This window comes from Podarcis cretensis (assembly GCF_951804945.1).
Source record: "Podarcis cretensis genome assembly, chromosome: 6".
NCBI lineage: Eukaryota > Metazoa > Chordata > Lepidosauria > Squamata > Lacertidae > Podarcis > Podarcis cretensis.
The window spans coordinates 42,494,315-42,522,288 of NC_137175.1; the positions used below are offsets into that span (position 1 = coordinate 42,494,315).

Genomic DNA, 27,974 nt, shown 5'->3' on the forward strand with positions numbered 1-27,974 from the left:
GTGTGTGTGGCCTTTTGAAACGGACCAGCTAGACAAAGCCAACTTCTGCCCCCACCTCCTTTTTTGTATTGAGAGCTTCGTATTATATAAGTATGGCTCTGAAGCGTCAATTCGTATCCAGCTTGTCAGCTCTGAGCTGAGCGCCAGGGAAATCATTAACCGTGCACACACTGTACACCTTGGATTTTGTATTGTGACAGAGATTATCCTCTTCCTCTGCTATTCAGTCCTTCATCCAGAACCTCCCTACCCTTGATATGTCCCTTCTTTTGTCTTTTCCAGTTGATAGTCTGGGGTCCTGCCTTCTCAGTGGTAAGGTAAGCCCATTTAAACGAATCTTCTCAGAAACTGTTGCCCTTGACGCAAATGGCTGTAAGATTTAATTATCTGTTTTTCAGTGAGGTGAACTCGCTGCTTAGGAAGGCAAGGGATATAAATTCTCTTTAGCATCTGCTCAAATTAGACCCTGCTAACAAGTTTACTCACATGTGTGGCCTATAGTTTGAGATGCTGGGGAACTGGGCAGACCTTTTTTGTATGAGCTGCAGGGAAGATTTCTGGTCCTACTGGCAGCTTAACAATGATAGGGTTTTGAGGATGCCATTGGTATGTGTTTACACCAACCTCTCTCTATTTTCCATTTGTGCCAGGTTTTCATCCGCATGTAAGGATAGGTCGTCTGTCCATTGCAAATAATGGAGCAGCATTTTTATTGCACAGTATGTTTATTTCCTGCATTGCAGGGGATTGGACTAGATGGCCCTTGGGGTCCCTTCCAATTCTATGATGCTAGGGATAACAATGACCACAGCTTCTTATAGAGTCTATGATATAGACTGAGCAGTTGATTGTGGCAAAGGCCTATTTCATCAGATGCATGAAGTGGACTGAGAAAGTGTAGGAGCATATGCCTATATGCTTATAGGGTAAGATGCAATTCTTTGTGAAGGATACCTCCATACCCATGGAGCATAACACATCAACCCAGTGCGTGTTAAAGAAAATGGGTATGCAAAAACCACAGCCTGGTGGTTGGTAGGCTGCATGGGATGGTGGTGGTAAGACATTAAGTCCTACATTTCATTTTGGGGGAAATTCTGTTATGTTTAATCTTCTTATGGGTGTTTTGTCCACCTTCTAAAATCTTAAGATGGTGCTTACAATGTGCTGTTCTTGCTTATTATTTTTTTAATCCAATTTTTTTCTGACAAATCTCTGGGGACTAATACAGGATCTTCCCTCCCGCCACTCTCTTCAGCAGTTGGGAAATTTCATTCAAACTCAAATAGGAATTTGGTGAGACAAGTGTACACTGTTGCTCATCTGTGGGAGAGGTACTTTTGTAAATAATGATTATAAATGGTACAAGTTTTGGCGGCTTGAGCAACTTGGCGTTATTCCTTCCTACAACATCCCTTGTGGTGCTTGTTCAGAGTACCCAAAAAGAAAACTGGTGAGTTGCATCTTCATATGGTGGGTTGCAGCGGGAATATCTCCACCTTTTCCTAAGAAAAAGAAAACACCAGTTTTCCTCCCTGTTCCCTATCAATCCTTGCATGAGTGGGTGGGCTTCCTGAGAGGTCCACAGGAAAACATCTTGTCCAGGGCTTTCTCAGCCCTGGTCCTGGACAAGAGTCCACAAGAGTCTTTGCTTCCTCAGTTCTTGGCATGGTCTGTAGGAGCTGTCCAGCAGTCCTGATGCTGCCTTGAATTCTATGCCGAAAGACAACTCAGAATTTAAATAGAGATACCCATTTACACCAGTCACTTTGTATTTCAGTCCAGCTCAGGCTTGTAGCAACAACTATAAAGAGGTTCACTCCAATTTAATGTTCTTTTGGCTAGTGTATGAGGATCCAATGTGCATGCACACAACTCTTGAGTAGTCATTTGGTTTAGTGTGCATGTGATATGTATACCACCTGCTTATACATATCTGTATATCTGCACAGATATGCCTGCATAAGCCCATGCAGGACTGTAGTGTCAATAACATCAAAACTCTACAATCTACCCTGCCTAAATGCAGCTGGAGAGTTTTTAAATTTTATTTCTTAAGCGGCAAATGCACTCACTTTAATTAGCATTTTAACATTAGATTGGTTCGGTTCCTAAACATCCTATTTGTATGCAAATTAAATCCTCCCTTTGGATAGTTAGGAGATTAAAATAGCCGTTAGGGGATGGAAGGTTGCCCTGGTATGGAAAGTTGCTTATTGACTTGCACATTTTTCATGACCTGCTTTCCTTTTAAAAAACAACAGCAGAGCAGATCTGTTTTGAACTCTGCAACCAAATAAGCCTCACTGGGCAGAAAACAGAAGAGAGCTGGTGTTACATTAGCTCCTTTAAAAACTTGCCCCTTGGCAACTGTAACTGCAGAGTGGTAATAGTTTATTATAGCATCTGACCTCGTGTTCAGTCCGGTATGACCACCCTCTAAAAAACACCCAGGAGACAAGCTGTGGCAGGTGGGGAAAGTGGTCGCAACAATGGTCATGCTGGACTTACCCAGTGATCAGAGACCTTTTGCTGCCCTGTCTCCATGCCCTTAAAGCTACCACATAGTGTGTTTTAAATACAGGCCTAAGTGACCTGTGCAGCTCCAGATATTCCTAGACTACAACTCCCACGCCGGCAGAGGCTGATGGGAGTTAGAGTCCAATAACACCCGGAAAGTCACACGTTCTATGGCCTTGTATAAAGTGATTACTCTGCCGCTTGCTGGGCTGAACGAAAACTATTTCCACTTCCATTTTTTAGTGCATTCATTTCATTTTCAGCGTACTCATTTTTATCCTGCTCTGCAGCCAAAAAGGGCGCCTCGGGCAGCTTGCAGATGTGAGTGGCGCAAGATAAGCCCTGCCCCCAGGCTTACAAGCTGAAATGCATGACACAAAAGGAAAAGAGATTGAGAGGAGGAGGAGGGGAGAAGGGGGAAAAGAAGGGGTACTAGTTCTTAGTTCTTGCAGTCACTAGCTGGGATGAAAATGTTTTGTTAAGAGCAGGAGCCAAAAGTTCCTGAGTTGATGGAGAGGCCCTGTTCCCCCATCTCTCGCCCTCTATGGTTACTGAAGACAGTTGAGAGCAGAGACTGATGGTGCTTGAGAGAACTACTGTCAGTGCATGAAAGTGACAAATGAGGTAGGGAAACCCTCTTCTCCCCCCACACCTGCTGTTGCAGATCCTGCTGCCACCTCCATTTGCCAGGGAAGTCAGGGGAATCGGGAAGTGTGTTCTTGGGGCTTGGGTGGTACAAACAGTTTCTTTCTTTTTTTTTTAGTGTCTATTTCAGTTTTTATAATAATGTTAAATAACCGTACAAAGTCACAACCGTTCAGTACAGAGCAGTCTTCAGATTGGCTTAGAAAATGCCATTTATCCCCTCCCCCAGGAGAAATAATCTAAGTCCCAAGAGAAACCAAAGTGAGCATGGGAGAACTCACCCCTCTCCAGTTTCAACGGAGATTGTAAGGATTATTGTGGTAATGTAAACTAGTAGGTTAATTTTATCCCCATACTGTAGATGTGGTGGTGCTGGCAAGGAACGGCTTTCTTAATGCCACTAGTGAGTTCACAGCATGGGTGACATCCAAACCAGGGACATTCTGGTTCACAGCCCAGTCAGAATTGGATGTATCCCTACCCTCTACCTCCATATCGTAAGTGGCATGCAGAACATTTCCTAGGCTGCATAGTGAAAAGCTGTATATGAATAACTTAGCAGGAGGCAGCTGCAAAAGGGGAAGCTTAAAAGCAGCCATCAGATGAGAGCCCTTCAGAAATATAGAAAGCGGCCTTATACTGAGCCAGACCATTGGTCCATCTTGCTTAGCATTGTCTCTATTGACTTGCAGCAGCTCTCCAGGATTTTGGACCAGGGTCTCAGCCAGCCCTAAAGATGCTGGGCAGATACTCTACCACTGACCCACAGCCCTATCCATTCATTGACCTCTGGCCCTCAGTCATCACTTAAAACTGCCATGAAATCTATTTACATTCAGTCACAAGCACTTACGTACATTGACAGGTTTTTAACAAAGCTGCCAGTGCAGAATTCCCTGAATAAAAGGCTTGCTCTAATATTTTCCTTAAGTGTGGTTCAACATTTTCCCATTATCTTCAAAATAGTAACTGCTGTGTGGATAATTTGAGTAAGTGCCATGAAATCTTTGCTATCAATCACTTATTATGCATAATAATAAGTATAATATTATTACTTAGTATTGGGCAAAAGGGAATTACATATGCACTGGGGAGAAAGGCTTGCTGAGTCTCAGCAGGAGACTATGCCCCTTGAGGAATGGAGGTCAAATTGCAAAAGATAAACATTGCTTGCTTCTGATCGTAAGTTAACTCAGCTATTTCAGTTAACTTGAGTGTTATAGCCTCATAAAGTCTATCTCTGAAGCAATCCGATCCAAATGTGACAAATTCTCTTATCCTTCAGCTGTGGCAGACAAACATAGAGTAGACTGTATCCATGCCAATGGGGATTCACCAAATGCAAAAAGTGAACACAATAGCTGAAGGCTGCTTGGTTATTTGACTGTGATTTCATGATCTACAACAGAACCAACTGCAAGCATTTGTCTTAAGAGCACCATCCCGTAACGTCTTTCCGAAGCAAGTTTCATTGACATTACACCCAGGTGTAAAGCACTGCAGCTTATTCTAATTTACCATATAGGGGCAGTATCTGGCAGGGAAAGCTGAAATACCAGTCAAAAGGTCAGTATATAAATTGGTATTCCCCACCCACACAGTCCATATTACAGAGGGTGTCATATTCAAGATTGGTTCATTTTTATTTCTTTTTACATGAAATATGGCTTCAGGAGGGAAATGCAGAACAGGTATTTTTTTGTATCATCATCATGGTGCAAAGGGCAGTGTGTCTTGCCAACATATATTGAGAAGCCGATATACTGTACTTGGCTTGGCATATGAATTCTTTTTTAAAAAAGGTATTTGTTTTCAATCACCATTCATGCCTAGCAGGGCCCATATTTTTGCCTTGATTCATTTTGTGGTGGAAAAAGGAACATGTACTGTATAGTGAGACTGGCTCATATGTCACAGTACCAAATGCCACCCATTGGCTCTTCTGATCTTTCCATCCATGCCTTGCTTCATCTTGGGGCATAGGAGCCCCAACCCTTGGATGAGGACGCCAAGAGGTGGTTGACAGCACTGCAGGCATGTTCAGTGCTGCATTGTGTATTGGTCACTTCCTTGCAAGACTTGCAAGTGGCCAGGAGCTGTGAACCAAGGAGGAAGATGGGGAATGTATCTTAGGCCACCCATAGCCTCAGGGAAAGATTGCCATCATGCAACACAGCTTCTGAGCCCTACCGACTACCTGTGTGTGCCTACCATGGTGGAGGAGAACTTTGGGAAGGAGAGGGAGCCTGTCAAAGGAGCTCAGGTGGCTCTGGCAAAGTAATACAAGAGGAGCATGTTGGTGGCTTATTGTTGAGTCTGCATTATCATCACTAGTCAGATACATTTGGAGTCAACTTGGATAGCTTTCAAAGGGGATTGGACAAAATAACAGGAGCTAAGTATCAATGACTGCTAATCGCAATGGCAGCATATCACCTCCCATCCCAGAGGCAGTATGCATATGAGAGTGCTATGGTGATTGTTTTCTGCTTATGGGTTTCCCAGATGCATCAGGTAGGCCATGGCAGGGACAGGATCCTGACCTGGATGAACCTTTGACATGATCCAGTGGTGCTCTTATGGTGCTTTTATGAGCCAAAGGTCTGTGAGATGAAACTGAAGAAGTAGAGATCACAACTGTATAGCAGTGATTTGCTTGTTATGGAAAGGGAAGGACTGACGTTTGCTAGGGGTGCTTGTGCCATGACCCTAATGCTGCTGCTGCTGCTGTTAAAGTAATAATATTGTGATTTACGTCTTCAGTGCATCAGTCACTGTGGAGTGCAGGTGGACAGTTTGCATCATTTGAGCACAGAGTTGGCATAATTATTCCCAGGCAATCGGGGGAAAGGCAGGAGTAGAAAAGCATTTGATTTTATGAATGGATTTGTTGGGACAAAAATAACTGATGTAAGCAGATATTATTAACACCATTGTTATCACTTGGAATATCTGAGTTTATGCCAAGGCTGCCTGTAGGCACTTCTTGGCATGTGAAAATACCTCCTATGCCTTCACCAGAATTTCTGCCATTTTCACCCATCCCTGCCTTGCATTTTCAACCGAGCCCTGCTCCCTCCCTGCAATTCGCCACACGAGAGGCTGTTGGAAAACTTCCTGTGAAAGCATGGGAGCCATAAAAGGCTTATTCTGGCTTTTATAATCCAGTGCGGAGACACACACACACTCTCCTCTCGCTGACTCTAGGCAACTGAGAAAATACAGGTCACTCCAGCAGACGGGGATTCCTCTGCACGTGATTGTATTTCAGCTCCTGTAGAGGAAAGTGAATATTATGAGAGTTGGATTGATGCAGCTGGGCGATCCGTTTGCCCGGCTCCTCCTTTGCAAACATACAGCCGTCATCTCTTTTGGGTTTCCTTCCTCCATAACCATGGACTACAGCCTCCAGGGAACGGAGATCACAGATGTATGTGAGTAATTACATTTAAATAGATTGGAGGGGGTGAGGGAAAGGGAAAGAGAGAGAAATAAAAAATCAGACTTACGCTACGTAAGAATTTTTGTGTTAAACTTGATTTTCCCTCCCCCTCCAAGAAAGAGCCTGGTTTTGTCAGAACATTCAGCTGTCTTTTTAAAACTGTTGATATAAAACTATCTTAAAACATTCTTTGGCAGCCAAGCAAAAAATCCCACGCGTCTTTAGAGGTCATTGCTTTCTGCGTGCATGGCTGTATGTTTTGCATAGAGAGTAGCTTCCTTCTCCTGAGCGCAGCTTTTAGGATGCAATCTGAGATTAATCATCATCATTACTGACAAGAAGTATGTGGGTCAGTTTGTCGAGTTATTCCTCTGATGGTGTCGTAGCTTAAGGTCGCGCTGTATCATAAACTGTCAAATGTGCTGTTATTTATTGCTTCCCGCAGTGGTCCAAGAAACTGCACGACATATTTCTGGATATGTGAAGTCAGATATAATAATTTAAAACACACACATCTGCATACTATTGCTCAGGAAACAATTTATAAGGAAATGAGGTTGTGCTTCTATGTGAACAGAAAGACATGCAGTAGTGCTGATCCTCTGCTGGGTGGCTTCTAAATTTCAGAGAATAGAATGTGATATCCTGACAGGTGCTAAATGAACATTATACCCAGATTATGCCAAAAGTGAATTGAGTAAATGGTTAATTCTATACAAAGTACAATCCTTTCACCTTGCAAAATGCATCTGTGGTATGAAGAGTGTGGAAGAAAGACACAAAATACTAATGAAATGAGGAGAAGGTTTGGTATTCCAGAACAAAATGATTTCTTTTCTGCAGGAATTGTGTTTCCTAGATTCTCAAACACACCCTGGCAGGAAGTTAATCCTCCATCAAATCCCATACTGTTCTGAAAGGTCATGCAAAAGAGCAGAAGAGGAAGAGATGTAGGAAGAGGTGCTTCCTAGCTAGGGTAAAAGACCTTAGTGGGATTCATTGTTTGACATCAAAACCTGGTATTTGGCTCCTTTCAGTCTTGTGAAGTGGGCGGCTGCAGGGAGAGAACATGAAATTGCTGTGTTGAGTCAACTCCCTTTATCCATCTAGACCAGTATTGACTATTTTGACTGGCAGAAGCCCTCAAAGGCCTCTGGCAGAACTCTTTCCCAGCTCTGCTTTCTCATATGATTTGACAGGAGATGGTAGAGATAGAACTTGAGACATTTTGCACACAAACCATGTATCCTACAACTGAGCTGTGGCCCTTCCTTATATGTTTGCTCATCAAATAATTTACAGCAGGGTGGGATATATTGGCCTACTCTGCACAACACACTGAGCCAAACTATGGTTTACAGGCTTCATTCAGGTGGTCCTTAGCATGTCTGGAAAAATAAAATTGAAAATCATATAGCAGCTGGCACAGTCTGTTACAACTGCTAGCAATAGGCAGGGAAATAATTAAGTGGTCCACCCAGGCCCTCAGCAATTTTCAAGTGGTTCACAGGGAGAAAGGTTTGACCTTAGTGAGACCATACAAATAGAAAGAGGTTCACCAGTACTTTGCTGCTCCCTGATTGTTTTTACTGCCACATTGAACAAAGCAAAGGTTTGGTTTAGCACGTTGTCCAAACTAGGGTTCATGGTTAAGCTCTCTCTCCCTTCTAACCATGAGATGTAGCTACAGATCTGACATCAGAAAGGTCAAGAGTCAGAAACAGGGTGTGTGGGGAGGGACATTTCAGCCTCTCAGGACCTTAAAGTGGACATTCTGAAACAAAGCAACTTCAAAGGGGGGGGGCTCTAGTTTGAAACTGCTGAATTACAACCTATTAAGAACAGTTAATTCGCTGCTATCGGTGTTATCATCAACACTGTTTTGTGAATGGTCACTGAACTGATTCAACATAATTGTCACATTGTATTTTTTTATTATTCCCCTCTGAACTCATTGTTTTACGTTTAGTTTTACGTGTGTGTGTGTATGTGTGTGTCAGCTTAAAATAGGAAAATGCTTAATGCTTCTGATGAAGTTGACTGCAGCCCATGAAAGGTTAGAGCATAATCAGTGTGCAGTATTTAAATAATCATAGGACTCTTTGCTGCTATATACCTGCCATCATAATTTTGAAAATCCAGTAGACACAAAGTGGGTGGGGGAAGCTGGTGGAGTATGCTGGTGGAGTAGTCCCAAAAAGCTAATAAAGAATTAAGATCATTTGGAGCAACAAATTTGATGGCAACAAATAGGTGTCTGACAGAAGTCATCATTTCTGCCTGCATTTGTACTTAGTTAGTCATGGGAAACAAACTGGAATTAAAACAACATCGGAAATTCTCCGTCATATCCTCACCTTGCCTGAAATTATGTAAACTCTGGGCCTCAGTTTCATCAAGCTTTACAGAAAAATTAAAAGTAGATATTCTACTTGTGGATATGCTTCACAGCAGGCTGGGGGCGCAGCAAACCTTTAAGCCAAGGCTACAGATCAGACTGTCCCAACCCATTGCCCTTTAGATATGTGGGACTACAACTTCCATCATTCCTGACTATTGGTCATGCTGTGTGGAATGATGGGAGTTGTAGTCCAAAACATCTGGAGGATACCAGCCTAGAGAAAGCTGTTGTAGATGAGCCCATTCTGGCAGGATGCATATCCATGTTTTGTCCCACTAGGCATGTTATTTTAAGCAAACTCTAGGGAAGCTCACAGTGCAAAAAAACATAAACAATTATTCTCTTGCCATGAACTGCATTGTTAAGTACCAATAAAAAACAGCAACGGTCGCTAACCAGCAGCCTTTCCCCCCAGACATTTTATTTTATTTGGACTTTGAAAGGCAATTGAGGGCACATGTCACATTACATGCAAATGTATTTTAAAAAGTGCTGTTGGACATTTTTAAAACATCTTCAGGATGAGGCTATCCCTCCTGTTGGTAGGATTTCAGATGCTTTTTAAAGAAAGATAAACAAACATCAGGAACTCATGGGACAGCGGGAGGACACTTTTGAGCAGAAAAATGGAAAACAGGAAAGGGGTGAAACACCCCCCTTTCCTCCACTTAACAGCTTTTACCCTGATGTTAAAAATGGCCAGTGGTGCTTGAGGAATTTGATATGTGTGTGTTCCGATAACAGCTGACCTGATCTGCATGTGTGGATCAAAACGCAGCCATAATTTGGATTTTGCAGTTCTCCAAGTTTCACAATGTGACTGTCAGCTCAACAATATATTAAAATACCTTTTAAAAAGTGTACTTTTGGAGAGGAAATACATTCGAAACTATGTGTGCACAAAATTTCATGCAGTTTTTTTAAAATTACAAATGAACTTTTGAACAAGCAGTTGAGAAAGTGAGATAGTATGGAAATATTGATCCATTCATCCCTAACTGACTTCCTTAAATGGGTTTGAAGACAACATGGTCTACAGAGCAGTCTGTTCTGACGGGCAAACTCCAGTCAATTCTTCAGTCAACATGAAGTTTGTCCTGCAGATTTAGTGGTTTCTGCCTCAGACTGTTAACCCTGCTTATATTAATATTTAAATTTCCTGTGTTGTTCCACCAAAATCATTCACTTCCTTACTATCATAGGTCAATCACCACTGCCTTGCCTTATCATATATCAGCTTAGCTGATCATATAATACCGTATTTTTTAGGTCCTGCACTGAGAAGGCAGCTAATGAGACACAGCTGGAGATCAACTACTCTTCCTGGGTAAAGTGGTTCATCTGCCTTAATTGGATTTGTGTAACACATTCCTCCAAATTTCCAGTTCAATTAAGGCTAAGAATAGCATGGAAATGATAACTGTGAAGAGGGAAAAAAATATGGAAAGAGAATCAAGAGTTAAGGTATAGAATTGCAACAAGAGATTTTAAAGCAGGACTGAGTGTAGGCAGACATAGTCTGTGGAATTATCTACAAGATCCTTTCTTCAAATTCTGCCTGCAATTTTGCACTCAGTATTATTCAGTTTTCTCCTTGAGCAGGGATGAAGAACCAATGGTCATCTAAGTGTTGAACCACGATTCTCAGCATCCCCTGTCCATTGGCCATGCTGGATGAGGGCATGGGGCTGATGGGAGTTGGAGTTCAGTGACATCTGGAGGGACACGGACTTCCCAACCCTGTCTAGACATATATCCCAGGTTTAACTTTAGCATCCTGGCAGAGCCAATAACTGTGCTAACATCGGTCTTGTACTGCACCCCTTGCACTGAATTGCTGCATCTGGTAATAGCCTTGGATTTTGATTTCCCACAATGCCCTGAAGTAACACTTTGTCGGAGGCATTATGGGAAATTAAAATGGAGGCTCCAAGCTGCCCTGTCCTCATGGTAGCCCTCCTGTTTCCCACCACCAGACCCACAGAAGGACCCTCCTTCAAATCGGGCCCTACGTATAATTCACCTGCTTACCTAGTGCTAGTAGTAATCAGGCAGGAAACTCAAGTTGCAAGGCAAATCCAGTTTGGTGTAGTGGTCAGAGTGCTGGACTAGGATATGGGTGACCAAAGTTCAAGCCCCCTCTCAGCCCTAAAGCTCAGTGGGTGACTTTGGGCCAGTCACAGTCTCTCATCCTAACCTACCACACAAGAGTTATTGTGAGGATAAAATGTGGGGGGGGGGGGGGGAGGAGAGAAACTTGTTATCCATCTTCAGTTCCTTGGAGGAAATATGAGATACTGTATAAATAAAATAATACAGTGGTATCTCAGGTTACAGATGCTTCAAGTTACAGACTCCGCTAACCCAGAAATAGTACCTTGGATTAAGAACTTTGCTTCAGGATGAGAACAGAAATGGTGCAGCAGCAGCGGGAGGCCCCATTAGCTAAAGTGGTACCTCAGGTTAAGAACAGGTTCAGGTTAAGAATGGACCTCCGGAACGAATTAAGTTCTTAACCTGAGGTACCGCTGTAAGGTAAAGCCAGGACCTCATCAAAAGCCATGGAAGAAAGAAGGGAGATGGACAACTGTGTTGGGACTTTCTCCAATTTCTTTGAAGCCCAAGAAATTGCTAAGTATCTTAATGTGGCTGGTCTGTAGAAGAGCCTCAGCGTTGCATGCAGAAGGTCCCAGGTTCAAATCCCGGCATCTCGAGATAGAACTAGGAGGGACCCTGACTGAAATGCTGGAGAGCCACTGCCAATCAGTGCAGACAGCACGGTGCTAGATGGGCCCAATTAATCTGATTCAGTATAAGGCAGCTTCCTGTGCTAATTTCTTCCTTCACCTGAACCTTTTGTTTACGTCACACAGTATTTCCCAGGCTTTGAGAAAAGGTTGCCTGACTTTTTCTTCAATGTAGTGGTTGCCATGGCAGGAGAACTGTTCATCGGCTGCTTGATTCATGCAACTGAGAAACACTGTCAGCGCCAGAGTCCCAGTTTCGGAAAGATGCAGAACCATTTCAGCTAGGAAATTGGCCTCACTGTGGGTTCCTTGCACATTAGTGCTGTTGCAGGTGATGAGGAATTACCCCCTGGTTAAGTGTCCTGAAGACTGTGTCCTTGGGGTATAATTATTACACACTATACCTGCCAGCTCATGCCACTGAATATGAACACAGGGTCGGGTGAAGCATTTTGCAGGGGAGGTCAGCGTACAAGAGGGGGAGCTTAACTGCAGGTTCCTACCTGCAGGTTCTGACTTCATATGCCCTGCCAGGCCATTTTCCTCTGCAGCTGTGCTTTCTCTGGTTTGACTGAAGGGAGAGGGACAGTAAAAAATAAACAAAAACCCTAGGTAGGAAGAAGAGCATGTGCAGGTGAAAATAGGCAAGCGAGAAAGGTTGAAGTACCGTATTTTTCGCTCTATAGGACGCACCGGACCATAGGACACACCTTGTTTTAGAGGGGGAGAACAAGAAAAAAAATTCTCCCCCTCTCTGCTCAGCGCCCCTTCAGCGAAGCAGCAGGAGAAACGGAGCCCCTTCCATTTCCCCTCCTGCTTGGCTGAAGGGGTGCTGCGCAGCTCTCCCTCTCTGCTGAAGCCAGGAGAGTCTTGCTCTCCCGGCTTCAGCAAAAGGAACCCGAAGCCTGCGGAGCGCAGCGGGAATTCGCACTGTGCTCCGCAGGCTTCGGGTTCCTTTTGCTGAAGCCGGGAGAACTGCTCAACCACCAAGTCCTTTGTTCCTACAACCCCCACCCCCAAATCTGTTCTGGAGGTTCCCCCAACCCTCTGGAGCAGAACTGGGGAGGGCATGAGGCACGGGGGGGGGGGGAGGAAGGGAGGAATCCCATTGTACAAATGGGAATCCTTGCACTGACAGGCCGTTTGCTTAGCGCTGCTTGCAAAGGTTTGGAAACAGGGTCTTTAAAAAAGAAAAAAAAATGTAGCATGAAATTCAGCCCCTGACTTTATCATGTAAATCTGGTGCCTTCAAAGCCAAGGAAAAGTTGCTTAAAAGATGCAAAAAACTGAAGAGCAAGCAGCTACTTGGGGAAAATGTTTTGTTGCAACACTGGCTTTGGGGACAGATCTATCACTGTAATTGAATCTAGGCCATAGCATTAGGCTTAAAAGCTCTTTATGAAATAAGACGCCCGCGAATCCTGTGAGAAAACTATGCTTTTCTCAGAAAGAAAGAATTCCAAGTATACGATGATAGTGCTTAACAGCTGGATGGTGAAGATAATGTTTGAGTATCTACCAGGAGTCACCACTTAATAAATGGAGATTTTTAAGCCAGGGTTGGGGAAGCAGTAGCCTTCCAGATGATACTGCACTATAACTCCCATCGTCCTTGACCACTAGCCATGCTGGTTGGGGCTGATGGGAGTTGGAGTACCACAGGTTACTCCACAGAGGGCCACAGCTTCCCCATATCTGCTTTGGGAAAGGAGAAGTAGGGGGCGTATGATAATTACCCACCCTTTTTCAACCTGCCCAATAACCTTCCTGTTTTCAGAGGTAGACAGGCGACAATTGAATGATGGTATTGAAAACACCTCATAGTAAATGATCGTTTATATTCACCCATTAATGTATAGGTTGTAACCCTATACTTACTGACTTGGGAACAAGTTCCATTGAAGTCACTGGGGCTAACTTCTAAGTAGGCATTTATAGGATTGCACTAACAGTGCATATAGCCCCTTGGGAAGATTGTTAACCTTCTACCGCACAATGAAAATGGGCACATAAGTGTGTTAGCTTGGTAGGTTGTTTACCAGCTTCTCAAATAGTTATATGCATGCCCTAGGAACTTACCACATGATAATCATCTGGCTTCGCTATAACTTGGAAACAGACCTTGGAAAAAAATCTGATCTCCAACTGCTCTGCATTTGAGTTTGTACATTTGTGCCCTTGCCATTATGGTATTTTTCGATGGCTTGTCACTTGCTGCGAGTTGAAAATGTGCCCAGGGACCTGAGGACACAGCACAGCTAGGAGCTGCTATTGTATTTATTTGTTTCTGAATAATAACAGATGAGGTAATGCCAGTATCTGTCTTGCTTCAAAGGAAAGAAACTCTTGTCCCTGATTGGAGGGTGGGATATTGTCATTCTGGTTCGGTTTGAGTTGGTTATTTGGGGAAAAGATTTTTCCCCTTCATGTTTTAATATTTTTAATACACAAATGATACATGATATTATAATGTTTTTGCTTTTGCAATTTGCTTTGTGTTTTCTCATGAGAGGAAAGGTGTGATATATATTTTAAAAAAATGAATAAAATATAAACAAGATCCCAATAGCATTGGGAAGGCAAATATATACCAATTCACTTGCAGGAGTGTCCACTTCACACTTCCCTCACTCCTGCCTTTTCCTAGCAGGGGGAAATGGTCAGTTGGAGGCAGGAATGATTCTGGTTTCTGGGTCCTGCTTGCTTCTTTCCCACAGGCATCTGGTTGGCCAATGGGAGGAGAGGATGCTAGACTCCATGGACCCATTGGCCTGGTCCAGCAGGCTCTGCTTATGCTCTTATGAAACAAACCAAAGTGTGTTACGTGCAAAGCAATGTTCCTGTTTGGTTTCCTCCAGGTTGGGTTGTACAACATTCATCTCCCTTGACTTTAAAAGCCTTTTTTTTAGTCTTGTCAATGTCATTTGCCTACTGTTGTTGATGGAACAAGTGGAACTGACAAAGCTCCCTTGAGCTCAAGGGTCTGAAGGAAGATCACTCAAAGCAAAGAAATGGCTTGGATCCTGCTTTGCAGAATCATGTGAATTAAAGCCCTCTCTCTTAAAACACCTGGAGTTTCTATTGGGAATACTTCCTATTGGAAAAGGTCATGTCAACTCAGCAAGCAGAGGCTGGGTGGAATTCAAAATCCACTGCAACCATACATGGCGTGTCAATGTTCCAAAATATGTGGACATCTTCTGCCTATGTGAACAAGGTACATTGATTTGGGATAAGAGCACAGCATCAACAATCTCTGAAACAACGTTGAGTGATCCTTGTGTAAACAAGACAGGCTCTTGGGAGTCCCATGTAAACAGTGCTTAGGGGCCATCATCTCCATTCTAACATTCACATTCCAACTTAGTGGTTTCCAAAGTGGGTGGTACCAAGTGCTTTTTTTCAGGGGTACGCAGGGGTACACATACCCAGAAACATTTTGTGAATCTTTGTACTTTTGTCCATTTACTGTATTTATTTTCCCCAATATGGACTATAAAATTGTGATTTTCTTAATCAAAATGAGGATACCCCTAAACATTTTTTAAAGAGAAAAAGCACTGGTGGTACCATCCCATGAGGGGTGGGATTACCTAGCGAAGCCCTAAGAGGCAAGGGAGGTTCTGAAGATGTAAATGACTATCAGACACTGGGAACTATTGCACAGCAAGGAGCTTTTAAATTTTGCAGTGCCGCTGCCTGCAATGTTGCAGGAGCAAGACCTTTATTTTGGCCTATGAGTGTGATGGTTAAATTAGACCTTAGTAAATTAGACCTATACGGGACGCAGGTGGCGCTGTGGGTTAAAGCCTCAGTGCCTAGGGCTTGCCGATCGAAAGGTCGGCGGTTCGAATCCCTGCGGCGGGGTGCGCTCCCGCTGCTCGGTCCCAGCGCCTGCCAACCTAGCAGTTCGAAAGCACCTCCGGGTGCAAGTAGATAAATAGGGACCGCTTACCAGCGGGAAGGTAAACGGCGTTTCCGTGTGCGGCTCTGGCTCTGGCCAGAGCCGCTTCGTCACGCTGGCCACGTGACCCGGAAGTGTCTCCGGACAGCGCTGGCCCCTGGCCTCTTAAGTGAGATGGGCGCACAACCCCAGAGTCTGTCAAGACTGGCCCGTACGGGCAGGGGTACCTTTACCTTTACCTTAAATTAGACCTATAGTACATGCAAGAGGCCAGAGGAACATATAAAAGCAGAGTTATCTAGTTCTTTAAAGAAAGCTCAATTTTAAAAAAGAAATCTTGGTTCTATAATGAAACCTTGCTTTGGGTTTCTGTGTATGTGTGTGTGCTGAGGCTCAGGTGAGAAGAATGCAGCTGCCACTCTCCATATGTATACTCAGCTTTCCATCTACCTAAATTTATTCACCTCTTTTACATACTTGTCAGCTGTTCAGAGAAAGAAAGCAAAAAATAATCGCTTGGCTTGTGATAGGTGCTTGTGACTCTGTGTTCTAACTAATGGGCTGTTCTGTAGCAGGCTTACAGCTCAGCACACTGCTGCTGCATGAGGCAGAGTCAAGTTATGGAGGATGGGATTGAGGTGCGTCTCCTGCAGCTGGTCCAGGAAGACCCAGAGGGAGACAGAAGGATTTGGGAAGAGAAGCCCTTGAGAGGGAAAAAGTTCAAGGGACAAAAGCCTTGGGAGCAGGAGAGGCTCTGACGTATCTGATTGCCCCTGTTAAGAAGCAGAAACGAAGGACTGAATCCAACCTTATTACCATTATTTCTTTCCTTTATTTATTTAGGATCAGGATCCAGCAGATGCAGAAATGGAAGATTAACAGATACTCAGTGAAAGGTATATGCACTGCTTTGTGTGCCTGTGATAGGATATTGTTGTTGATGGTTGCGGGAACAGTGATCTATTGCTTGTTAAGATGTCGGTTTCTGCTCTATTCCAGATGAATGTTTATGGAGCATTTTTCCTGAAGAGCTTACACAATAGGAAGCCTTTTTCATTGAGCATTTGTCCTGATTTGTTTGCTTGCAGGGAGATTTGGTGACAGTGAACATTCATTCTGATTTGCTCGGGCAGAGTTTATATGTCTTCCTGTTGACCTTTAATTTATCCCACACTTTGCAGAGTGTTTCCGCATCACTTACCTGAATGTGGAGGGAGGAATTCAAAGTTGCACTAAGGCTATCTGTAACACAACTATTTTGGCTTGCCAGGTGGAACAATCTCACCTCTTTCCCCCTCACTTGTCTGGGAGTTCTTTCAGTGCTCCCAAGCAGAGTTTTTTTTTGGTGCTTTCACCCACTCTTTAGCTTCAAACCCACTGTTTAGCTCTAAATCAGAGTGCTTCAGGGCGCTTTTCCCTGGAGGTAAGCATCAGGACCAGAGGAAACGTGAGTAAGCCCAAACTATGCAGTCCTAAATTTCCAGAAGGTGCTTGAATCAAAACACTGACTACCCAGAGGCATCCTCTAACTATTTTGAATCTCTGTTTCTGATGTGCTTTGTTATGCCTGAATGACATTTGCTCTGATTTGCATCCTTTCATTTTGCAGTACAAGCGAGCTGCCTAACAGATGCCGTCTTGCTCCATGATGGATGTGCCTAGCATCAAAGACTTCCAGTGGAAAACTCTGGCACCTCTGCCCAGCCGGAGAGTCTATTGCTCCCTGGTGGAGGCTGGTGGTCAGGTCTATGCCATTGGGGGCTGTGATGACAATGGTGTCCCAATGGACTCTTTTGAGGTGTACTCCCCTGAAGCCAACCAATGGAATTCTCTCCCCCCAATGCCTACAGCCAGGGCTGGGGTAGCTGTAGCAACACTGGGCAAGAGGATAATGGTGATCGGGGGTGTTGGAGCCAACCAGACACCCTTGAAGATTGTGGAGATGTACAACATAGACGAGGGCAAATGGAAGAAAAGGAACTCCTTGCGGGAAGCCTCGATGGGGATCTCTGTGACGGCGAAAGGCAAGGAGGATTCTTTTTCTAAAAGGCACTGGTGGCAAAAGTAGGATTGGCTTTTAGGGAAGCTCCCCAGTGCATTTCTCCTAATTAATTTGATGGGCAGGGTGGAGTAAATTTCTTCTTACATGGAAACAGATCTGCCCAGTGGGGAGCACTTAGCCAATTTCTGCTGCGCTGTGAATGTGTCCTGGCTTTGACCCTTGCACACTGGATGTTGGAATGACCATCTTTGAATTGCTTTGGGTAAAATCAGCTGATTTTCAGCAGCCCAGTCTAGAATGGGCTGTGAAGGCTGCCTTGTAATTGGAGCGCGCCATCTGTTTCTGTGACCTCCTCTTTGCTTGTAAAAAAAATGTCAATACAGCCAGCACATTCTGTGTTCCTGCCAAATGTAGGACAGCCTGGTGGTTTTTTTTTGCTTTGCAGAACTGCTTTTGCAGCTCTTGAAGGACAAATCATCGAGGGCACAAGTGATGTGAAAGCATCAGGTCACTGTATGAAAGTTTGCCTCTATATAGTAGAGCTTCAGACTCCACATATTCCCCTCCACCAAACACACCCATATCTGTTTGCTTCCTGTGACAAGTTGCTTTTGCAACTCTAAGCATTGCCAGATGGTCTTGTGCTGCAATGTGATGAACTGCTGTTGGGAAGGGAAGGTTTCCATCTCAAGTGGCCGTGTGCCTTGCTTTACAGAGGGCTGCCAGAGGACCAAACTCTTATCTGAAAGAGTCTTCTATTTGAAGGGTTGTCCAGTTTAAAAATAATGAACTAGAAGATGCTGCTCATCAATAGGTAGCACCCGGAATGCATATTCAAGAAGCACACAGATCACCTGGCCACTGTCTTCCCCACTGGAAAGAGATTTATTTCTGCTTTAATTATATCAACTGCATATATATTTGCATCCATTCTTATCAGTTAGCACACTGGTCTTAAGCTGGTGGGTTGATCCAAGGTGGCTCTCAACAGGATTGTTACCACCATGCAAATACATGGTAAAAGATTAAGAAATTGGACTGAATGCATGTTACTCCTAGGTCTGAAAAGGTTGAAGATACTTGAATTAAAGTAAAGGTAAAGGTACCCCTGCCCGTACGGGCCAGTCTTGACAGACTCTGGGGTTGTGCGCCCATCTCACTTAAGAGGCCAGGGGCCAGCGCTGTCCGGAGACACTTCCGGGTCACGTGGCCAGCGTGACAAAGCTGCATCTGGTGAGCCAGAGCCGCACACGGAAACGCCGTTTACCTTCCCGCTGGTAAGCGGTCCCTATTTATCTACTTGCACCCGGAGGTGCTTTTGAACTGCTAGGTTGGCAGGCGCTGGGACCGAGCAGCGGGAGCGCACCCCGCCGCAGGGATTCGAACCGCCGACCTTTCAATCGGCAAGTCCTAGGCGCTGAGGCTTTAACCCACAGCGCCACCTGCGTCCCTACTTGAATTAGCATATCCTAATTTTATGAAGGTCTTTTGCCTTGTTTAGGGATGATGCAGTTCCTTTTTTTGGGTGATTTTTCCATCCTTTGGGTAGAAATATATGGAATCCAAGGCAAAAAATGAAAGTTTGGGTAGGAATGAGATAGTTCTGCTTTCTATTTCTGCTAGTAATGCTCCTCAACTTTTTTTAGTTGTGGAACCTATTTAGGAACTACTGTGATAAAGCAGAATCGAGATTCTTGTTTGGATTTATCCTTTTGCTTTCGCTCTCTCTTGCTGTCCTTTTCAGACTACAGAATCTATGCAGCTGGTGGAATGGGAGGAGACCTTCGTCCTCACAATTACATGCAGCATTATGACATGCTCAAGGACATCTGGGTGTCGCTGGCAACCATGCCCACACCCAGGTATGCCGCAACTTCCTTCCTACGGGGCACAAAGATCTATGTGCTGGGTAAGAATGAGCCTCCAGACTATTCCTCTGACCATTATTCCTTTGACTGGAGAGTCGCCTAATGCTCCCTCCTGCAGAAGTTCTCGAAGCTGCTCTCTTCCATAACCTCTCTAAAAGTGCTAGACCTTCTCTGGGATTAGCAATGCCAGCTCTGTAGCTGGGCCTCCAGGTCCATTTTTTTACCATGGGCTGCATTTATTGCACAGGAGAGATGAAATAATGTTGCATGAACGGAGCTCTGCCTTTACAATATTTTTTAATTAAAGGGCAAGCAAGACATGATTGACACTCACAGAAGGAGGTATTTGTTCACCCAGAGCATAGTTAAATTGTAGAATTCACCACCACAAGATTATTTTTAGAATGTTTTAGCTGCTTTTCCTCTTTTGTTTTTAAATTGTGGAGCAGTTTGCTGCTCCCTGTCTTCTTCAGAAGGATGACCAGGAGATAAATTCAATAAATAAAAGAAAATAGGATGTTGGCCTTTGCCCTGACCAGACTGTGGTGTACTTACATACTCACAAGCTGTTCACTATTTAAAGGGGTTCAAATCTGCTGCCTGAGGGGACTACCACACTCAGTGGTAAATCCAAAAGGTATATTCACACCCTTTGGCACACAAATGGACTGCTTATGCTCCCATTTCATTTTCTGACTCTTGTGCAAATTGCTCAAACCCTGTGTGTTTTGGTTCCCAGCTCTGTAAGTGTAAAGCAAAGCTAAACAGAAGTAGAGACAGCCTGACTTGGTCTAGTATCCATAGTATTAAGCTATATCAAGGTTGTTTGTTTTTAATCAAATTAATTAAAAATAATCAAATTAATGGCCTTTAAAAAGTTTTAAAAGAAACAAGCAGGTAGAGAAATGGAACTTTATTGCTTTGAGCTAAAATATTTCCACTAAACTTGGCATGACACTGTCTCAAATGCACATGTACTTTGAGAAACTGTAAATATTCCTTCTAGGAGGGATCCAGAGGTTAAAAAAAAACCAAGGGCTTGGGTGCCAGACTTCCACTGGCTTTTATTTTTAGCCTTTCACAGTTTACCCCAGCTGATCATGGCAAAACAACAGAAGCAAAAGAGACTTGTAAAGGCTAACAGATTTATGGCAACATCAGCATGGATGTTTATGCTACAATAAATCTGCTCGTTCTTAAGGTGCCACAAGACGCCTTTTTGTTTTTGCATAACTGTTTCCAAAAGACCTTTCTGTTTACCCTCTGGCTGTATAAATAGCTTTGTATTTGTGTTAGGTTCTATTTTCAGCCTTATTCCAAGGGCTCAGGGTAGGGCACCATTTTACTGGCCCTGCTTTTGTGCCATTGGGTTCCTCCCCATGACTCTTTTTGGGGGTCTTCATCCTGATTTGCTTGCACAAAGCATAAGAGCATATGAAGAGCCTGCTGGATCAGGCCAATGGCTCATTTCGTCCAGCATCATGTTCTCACAATGGCCAATCAAATGCCTGTAGGACGTCTGCATGCCAGACAGGAGCACAGCAGCACTCTGCCCACCTGAGATTCTCAGAAACTGATATTCAGATGCAAAATGCCTCTAAGAGTGAAGGTAGAACATACTGTATGTGTTGGTTAGGCCATGCCTGGTGTTCATTGAGCATTTGTTCTGTTCTGTTGGTAGGATGATTATATGACAATGCACACTCATCTTGCGTTCATCCTGATTTTTCTGGGATGTGTTTATATGTCTTCCCATTAGCCTTTAGTTCACCCAACACTTTTCAGTGCTTTCTCCCATCACTTTTACTTCCTGTAAAAATCCATTTTTATGTTTGTTGCACTAGGATGACAGAGTGCTTTAATCCACTTTAATTGTGCATACCTAAATTTCCAAATGGGTCTTCTTTACAACCCATCACCTTCTTTCCCTTCTTTCTGACCATTGCCTCTACTGTACTTAGAAGATGAGGAGAAGACTTTCTGTATGCTACTCTCTGAATGAACCAGTACTCTGTGGCAACCATGCATGATGTAAAGAGTGCTTTGGTGATCAAATTGCATTTTGAAACTTGTGCAGGGAACCATGTTATTTTTGTTTACTTTACCATAAGGAATCATTTCCAGCTGAACTGGAGAGGGGGATGAAATGTACTGAACTAACAAAGATGGACAGTGTTTGTCTATCAGCAAAAACAAAAAAAAAAAAACACTCTAATGCTATTCTAGGCTGTATCAAGAGAAGAATAGTGTACCAATCAAGGGAAGAAATAGTCCCACTCTATTCTGCCTTAGGGACGCAGGTGGCGCTGTGGGTTAAAGCCTCAGCACCTAGGACTTGCCGATCGAAAGGTCGGCGGTTCGAATCCCTGTGGCGGGGTGCGCTCCCGCTGCTCGGTCCCAGCGCCTGCCAACCTAGCAGTTCGAAAGCACCTCCGGGTGCAAGTAGATAAATGGGGACCGCTTACCAGCGGGAAGGTAAACGGCGTTTCCGTGTGCGGCTCTGGCTCGCCAGAGCAGCGATGTCACGCTGGCCACGTGACCCGGAAGTGTCTCCGGACAGCGCTGGCCCCTGGCCTCTTAAGTGAGATGGGCGCACAACCCCAGAGTCTGTCAAGACTGGCCCGTACGGGCAGGGGTACCTTTACCTTTTTATTCTGCCTTAGTCAAACCATACCTGGAGTATTGTGTCCAGTTTTGGGCACCACAGTTTAAGACAGATATCGGCAAGCTTGGAACGTGTGCAGAGGAGAGAGACCGAGATAATCAAGGGTCTGGAAACCAAGCCTTATGAGGAACAGTTGAAGGAGCTGGGTATGTTTAGCCTGGAAAAGAGGAGACTAGAGGAAATGATAGCCATCTTCAAATATCACATGGAGGATGGAGCAAGCTCATTTTCTCCTGCTCTGGAGGCTCGGACCCAAACCAGTGGATTGAAGTTGCAAGAGATTCCAACTTAACATTAGCGAGAACTGTCTGGCAGAAAGAGCTGCTTGACAATGGAACAGACGTCCATGAGAGGTGGTAGAGTCTCCTTCCTACTGTCATGTATGTTCTAGTTGAGATTCCTGCATTGCAGGGGATTGGACTAGAAGGGTCCCTTCTAACTCTGTAATTCTATGAACCCAAAGGTCATGCTTCCTGCATAAGCCCCTTACGCGAATGGACTTTGCTGAGCCCTCACAGCTAGGAATAGTGAGCAGCTGGTGCCCTGTGGAGGGACTGCTTGGAGGTCACAGGGCAAGGGCAAATGAGTGGTTACAGGGGTGTGGGCAAGTTGTCATTGTTTTCTCCCCACCCACCTCCTTTGCAAAGCTACCTTTACATTTTTACAAAGAGCAAATGTGGTTCACAGGGGTCCCTACTGTCACAGTTGCTTCTCTGCTGGGAGATAGGTTGTATGGCCTCCATCCTATTCTGGTTCTCTTCCTATCTTCCTTTTTTGCAAAGAAGCAGAGGGCACTTAAAACACTGCAGATTTGTTAATACTCCACATTTAAGTATTGTTCAGAAGGGGCCCCTGCCATGACTGTTACTAGTGGGGAGGGTTCATGCCATTGAAACTGTACATTATTAAGTAAGCCCCACTGAATTCCATGGGAGTTTACTCCATGATAAGTATGTACAGGATTGCTGTCTTAAAGGTTTCATACAGGACTGTTAACAAGGGACCCAATAAACCTCCAAATCTGTGAGAAAATATTATTCACCTATCTCCCTGGATATCCCTGCTACATCTTTTCCCCCCAGAATTTGGAATAAAGTGTAGAGTTATTAAGTGCACTGGGACCTGAGAGACCAGGGTTAAATCAGCCATGAAACTCCATGTGACCTTGAGCCAGCCACTGTCTAGTGTTTTACATTTGGGTAAATTGCAGGGGGCAGAGACTCTATGGCTCATTGCCATCGCTTCAGTATACTTTTGGATTAGGGTTGGCTGTGCGCTCCAGAGACCTGCTTGGCCAGAGAGTAGTAGACCCCCATGGCTCCAGTTGCTGCCGCACAGTCTTCACTATACTCCCTTCTCCATCCTAGGAGGAAGGCAATCCAAATATGCCGTGAACGCCTTTGAAGTCTTTGACATCGAGACCAGGTCGTGGACCAAATTCCCCAACATCCCCAGCAAACGAGCGTTCTCCAGCTTCGTGTGCGCAGAGAACAACATCTTCAGCCTGGGGGGTTTGCGGCAGGGCAGGCTATACCGTCAGCCCAAGTTTATGAAGAACGTGGATGTGTTTGACATCGAACAGGGTGAGTTCTTCCTGGGTCACCATCTGCTTTTCAGCATGCATGCCTTAAGGGCAAGATGCAGGGCAGGAAATCAAATTCAAAAATTTCAGATTCTTCTACTTAGGGCTGGCTTCAGATTTTAGAGAGCCCTGGGCAAAGGGTCATCAGGTGGCCCCACTAGTGAGATGCCTTCAGTGGGAGCCCCCTCCAGCAACCTACCTCTGCAGTGGTTCAGCAGCGGGTACACGCACAGCCTTGCATTCTTGAGAAATCGAGGTGCTTATAGTGTGCGTTCAGTTGCACAAGTCTCTGTGCTCTTGTCTGCTCCCAATCAAATGATAAAAGGGAAGGGCTTGACCAAACCCACATCAGCAGTGGTAGGCCTTGCTGAGGCCTTAGAGCCCTGGCATTTGCCTTAGTATGTTGTACATTGGCTCTGGCACCCTCATTACTTCAACAGTTTGTGCCCAGTATTCTTGTAAAGGTAAAGGTCCAGTCGTGACCGACACTGGGGTTGTGGCGCTTGTCCTGCTTTATTGCCTGAGGGAGCCGGCATACAGCTTCTGGGTCATGTGACCAGCATGACTTAAGCCACTTCTGGCGAACCAGAGCAGCGCACGGAAACGCCGTTTACCTTCCCACCGGAGCGGTACCTATTTATCTACTTGCACTTTGACGTGCTTTTGAACTGCTAGGTTGGCAGGAGCAGGGACCGAGCAACGGTAGCTCATCCCGTCACAGGGATTCGAACCGCCAACCTTCTGATCAGCAAATCCTAGGCTCTGTGGTTTAACCCACAGCGCCACCCGCATCCCAACAGTATTCTTGTAGTCAGACACATATACCCCAAACCCTCTCTTAGTTCCCCGGTTTTAGGATTATAGAACACACCCTTGATTTCTCTCTGAAGGAATCCAAATGCTTCAGTGTAGCACCCTGCTTGTGGTTAACGCTTAGCTGGAATGAAATATTCAACGCAGCAATAGAGAAATTAAAATAATAATTTATTTGTCAGACAAATAAATGAGAGGCACAGTGGTATATGGTTACCAAGCTCTGGCCTGGCCTCTTGCCATTCTGGCCAGCACTTATATTTCTTTAATCCAGCCCCCTTGCTCCTCCTGTGGCTGCCTCTGTCCAATCAGCCTGGTTGAAATTCCTATTGGTTGTTTGCTAGAACCAATCACAAAAGATACACCCATTTCCTCTTGTCCTTTTATGGGAAACAAAAAGCTATATATTCTTCTATCTATAAATGACAAATAAGTAGTAATATATCTTACATGTGTCTCAACAAGGAACCTTAATTACCAGCTCACCTCGCCCTATTGCCCTCCAAAACAAATGGTTAATCTTAAATTTTTATCTTAAACAGATGTCAAGGATCTTGAGTTCACATCATCATTGAAAGATCTCCTTCTCTTGAAGGTCTTTTAAACAAAGGCCTGACAACCATATGTATGCTCTAATGATGTTTCCTGCTTGGCAGGGGGGGCTGGGCTGGTGGCTGATGGCCCCTGTGATCTCTTCCAACTATATGAAATAAGAATCTAGCATAAGGATTTAACATTTCTTTCTTTCTAAATCCTTTGCATAATTACATTTAAGCCAATATATTTAATACATAACATAAATAACCTTTTAAAAGGAAAAGAAATCTTAAAAGGATCTCAGTTTAAGAAAGAAACAACTTTAGAAAAAGACTTCCCAAAATACTCTCTTCCTTTCTGCCAGCTAGATGCTTTTCCATTGCTCTTGATCTTTGAACCTTAGGAAAATATGGCTCAAGTTTAATGGGAGGCACATGGTTTTATTTTACTATTTACCCACTCTTAATTATGTTTATCTCTGCTTTTTTTATCTTCTGTAATATGTAGGGTCAGTGTAACCTTGGCTGTCAGCCTGTAATTCCCTTTGACTTTGAGAATTGTTTTCTGCTATAAATCAGGGGCCCCCCTTGTCTAGGAGAATAAACATCTTGCCAAGGTTCTTAGGCAGCTGGTCTTCTGCCTGGCATGAACATTTGAAAATCTTTAAGCTCATTTTAAAATACAGGCCCTGATCAAGCCTTAATAAAAATGCAGGCTATGATTAGATGCCTCATCAGAACACTAATGGAAAATCATGATTATTTAGCAGGTGGTCTTGTTAATTTTCAGGGGGCTGGATGAAGATTGAGCGCTCATTCTTTCTGAAGAAACGACGGGCAGATTTTATATCCGGCTACTTGAAAGGAAGAATTGTCGTAGCTGGAGGCCTAGGTGAGGGTGACTCCTGTCCTGTTCCAGTGTGAAGTCATTATTCTATAGCTTGTGGAACGATATTACCATAAAATTATTGCTACTACAAGGATGGCAGCTACTATATTTGAGGCCCTTTCTATGCACAAAAAGACAGAAAATGATCATGCATGCTAATGTGGTGTGAGCATTTTGTAGACATAATCCCACATACTCCATCAGTTTTATGAAGAATTAGACTGGGGCTAGACAGTGCAGTGTGCCCCCCCCCAATATTTTGGACTAGAACTCTCATCACTCTGATCAGACCACACTGGGTGAGACTGATGGGAATTGATGGGTAGAAGTAGAGAAGGGGACAAATGAGGAAGAACCAAAGTGAGAGAGCCGAAGATGATTGGAACTCTAAGATCAAGCCAAACCAAACTTGAATTATCATCCTCATAAACATGTAGAGCAAATGAACAAAATCAATATCATTCATATGTGTGTGTATACACAAACATATATGCACACAAATGCATACATATAGACATACACACTAGAGGCAGCAAAGGTTGGTGGTTTATTCTTTATAAACAAACCCTTAGTTTAAATTAGCTGTGTAGACATGTGCAATCAATGTTCTCACATGTTCTCTTGATGGTCTTCATGTTTTCTTGCTTATTAGGAAACCAACCAACTGTACTGGAATCAGCTGAGGCCTTTCATCCTGGAAAAAACAAATGGGAGAGCCTTCCACCTATGCCCACCCCACGATGTGCCTGCTCTAACATTGTGGTAAAAAACTGCCTTCTGGCTGTAGGTGGAGTGAATCAGGGCCTGAGTGATGCAGTGGAAGCTCTGTGTGTTTCTGACTCCTAGCCGGCCTGTCTCCAGATGCCGCACCAAGCACCTAAGAAAATGATTATCCTCCAGTTTTGAGCGGTGGGCCTACACCATCCCTCTCACTCACTACTATGCGGCTTTCCTGAAACTCCTTTCACTGTGTGTTTTGGAGAAGGTAGTTTCTTCAGGCAGCTACACAATTTCATGGCTCTGGTGGCTAGCAGAGGCCCTGTGGCAATGTCAGTTTTGCAAGCTCTGTCGAGCTCCACCTCCTGATGAATCTATGGTCGCTTTTCCCTGTCGACTCTGAGCAGCCAAGGAACATGCTAGCTTTGCTTCAAAACAGAAAAGATGCATAGAATGATGTGGGATATTCCAGGCAAGAATTAGGAAGCATTACCTAGGAACTAGAAGCATGTTTTAGATACAGTTGTTGAACCTACCATTGGGTTTTTCACAGGTAAACAAAGGGAGTGCTGAATCCCAGAGGCAGGGAGAGAGAGAGCTTCCTGGTGCTCTTTGAAATGGACCCAAAAAGTTCTGGCTGTGGTGTTTGGTTTCAAAGTGTTCAGGATTTAAAGCATCCTGAATGAATTTCCAGGGTGCTTCCTCATCATGCAGCTAGAGGCATGGTGAACCAACCCAATTTGTTGCCTTGATTGACAGTTCCTGCAATTAAAAATTCCATATTGCCTCTGCCAGAGGCTGAAGGCTACAAGGCCATAGTTAAGAAACCAATTTATGGACAGGGATGGCTCTGCACCATGGACCAAGATTGCAATACCTGCAATGCACACATTCATGAAGTGTGTGTGTGCACAGAGAGACACACACACTTTTCAAGTTGTTCATATCCTGTCCATTATACGCAAGGGGCCAGCTGTAAAACCTGGAGTGAGCTTATTGTAGCCCATGTTTGGAGAGCAGGAATGTTATGGGGTCTGCTCATAACAGCTTTCACACAGCGCCCACGGCAACAGCAAAGCTTTGAGTACCTGCTGTTTTTATTGTATTTCATATATTGTTTTCTTTATTACTTTGGCACAGAGGTTGAACTTGCCAGTGTCATCTGAATTATGTATGATGGATCAGTTGTAGCAGTTCTGCTTAGGTATTAGTAAATAGCACAAATAAACTATTCTTATGGTAA

At 44.1% G+C, this 27,974-nt stretch overlaps 1 protein-coding gene across 5 annotated transcripts; it reads left to right on the forward strand.

Annotated features, from left to right (window-relative positions):
- KLHDC8A (kelch domain containing 8A) lies at nucleotides 1-27,974 on the forward strand. 5 transcript variants are annotated; one of them, XM_079979800.1, is made up of 7 exons: nucleotides 1-317; nucleotides 16,503-16,555; nucleotides 17,269-17,683; nucleotides 19,406-19,570; nucleotides 23,562-23,777; nucleotides 25,916-26,017; nucleotides 26,667-27,974. In XM_079979800.1, the coding sequence occupies exons 3-7, from the start codon at nucleotides 17,290-17,292 to the stop codon at nucleotides 26,858-26,860; spliced, it is 1,071 nt and encodes a 356-aa protein (XP_079835926.1). In that variant the 5' UTR covers nucleotides 1-317; nucleotides 16,503-16,555; nucleotides 17,269-17,289; the 3' UTR covers nucleotides 26,861-27,974. The 5 variants fall into 5 exon arrangements, with proteins under 5 accessions (XP_079835926.1, XP_079835929.1, XP_079835925.1 ...); XM_079979803.1 differs by having other exon boundaries at nucleotides 1-312; XM_079979799.1 differs by lacking the exon at nucleotides 1-317 and adding an exon at nucleotides 6,290-6,599.

Excerpts from the sequence above, each read along its gene's own strand:
- KLHDC8A (XM_079979800.1), top strand. The coding sequence starts at position 17,290 with ATGCCGTCTTGCTCCATGATGGATGTGCCTAGCATCAAAGACTTCCAG. Across the intron at positions 23,778-25,915 it reads TGTGTTTGACATCGAACAGG|GGGGCTGGATGAAGATTGAG; the intron begins GTGAGTTCTTCC and ends GTTAATTTTCAG. Across the intron at positions 26,018-26,666 it reads TGTCGTAGCTGGAGGCCTAG|GAAACCAACCAACTGTACTG; the intron begins GTGAGGGTGACT and ends CTTGCTTATTAG.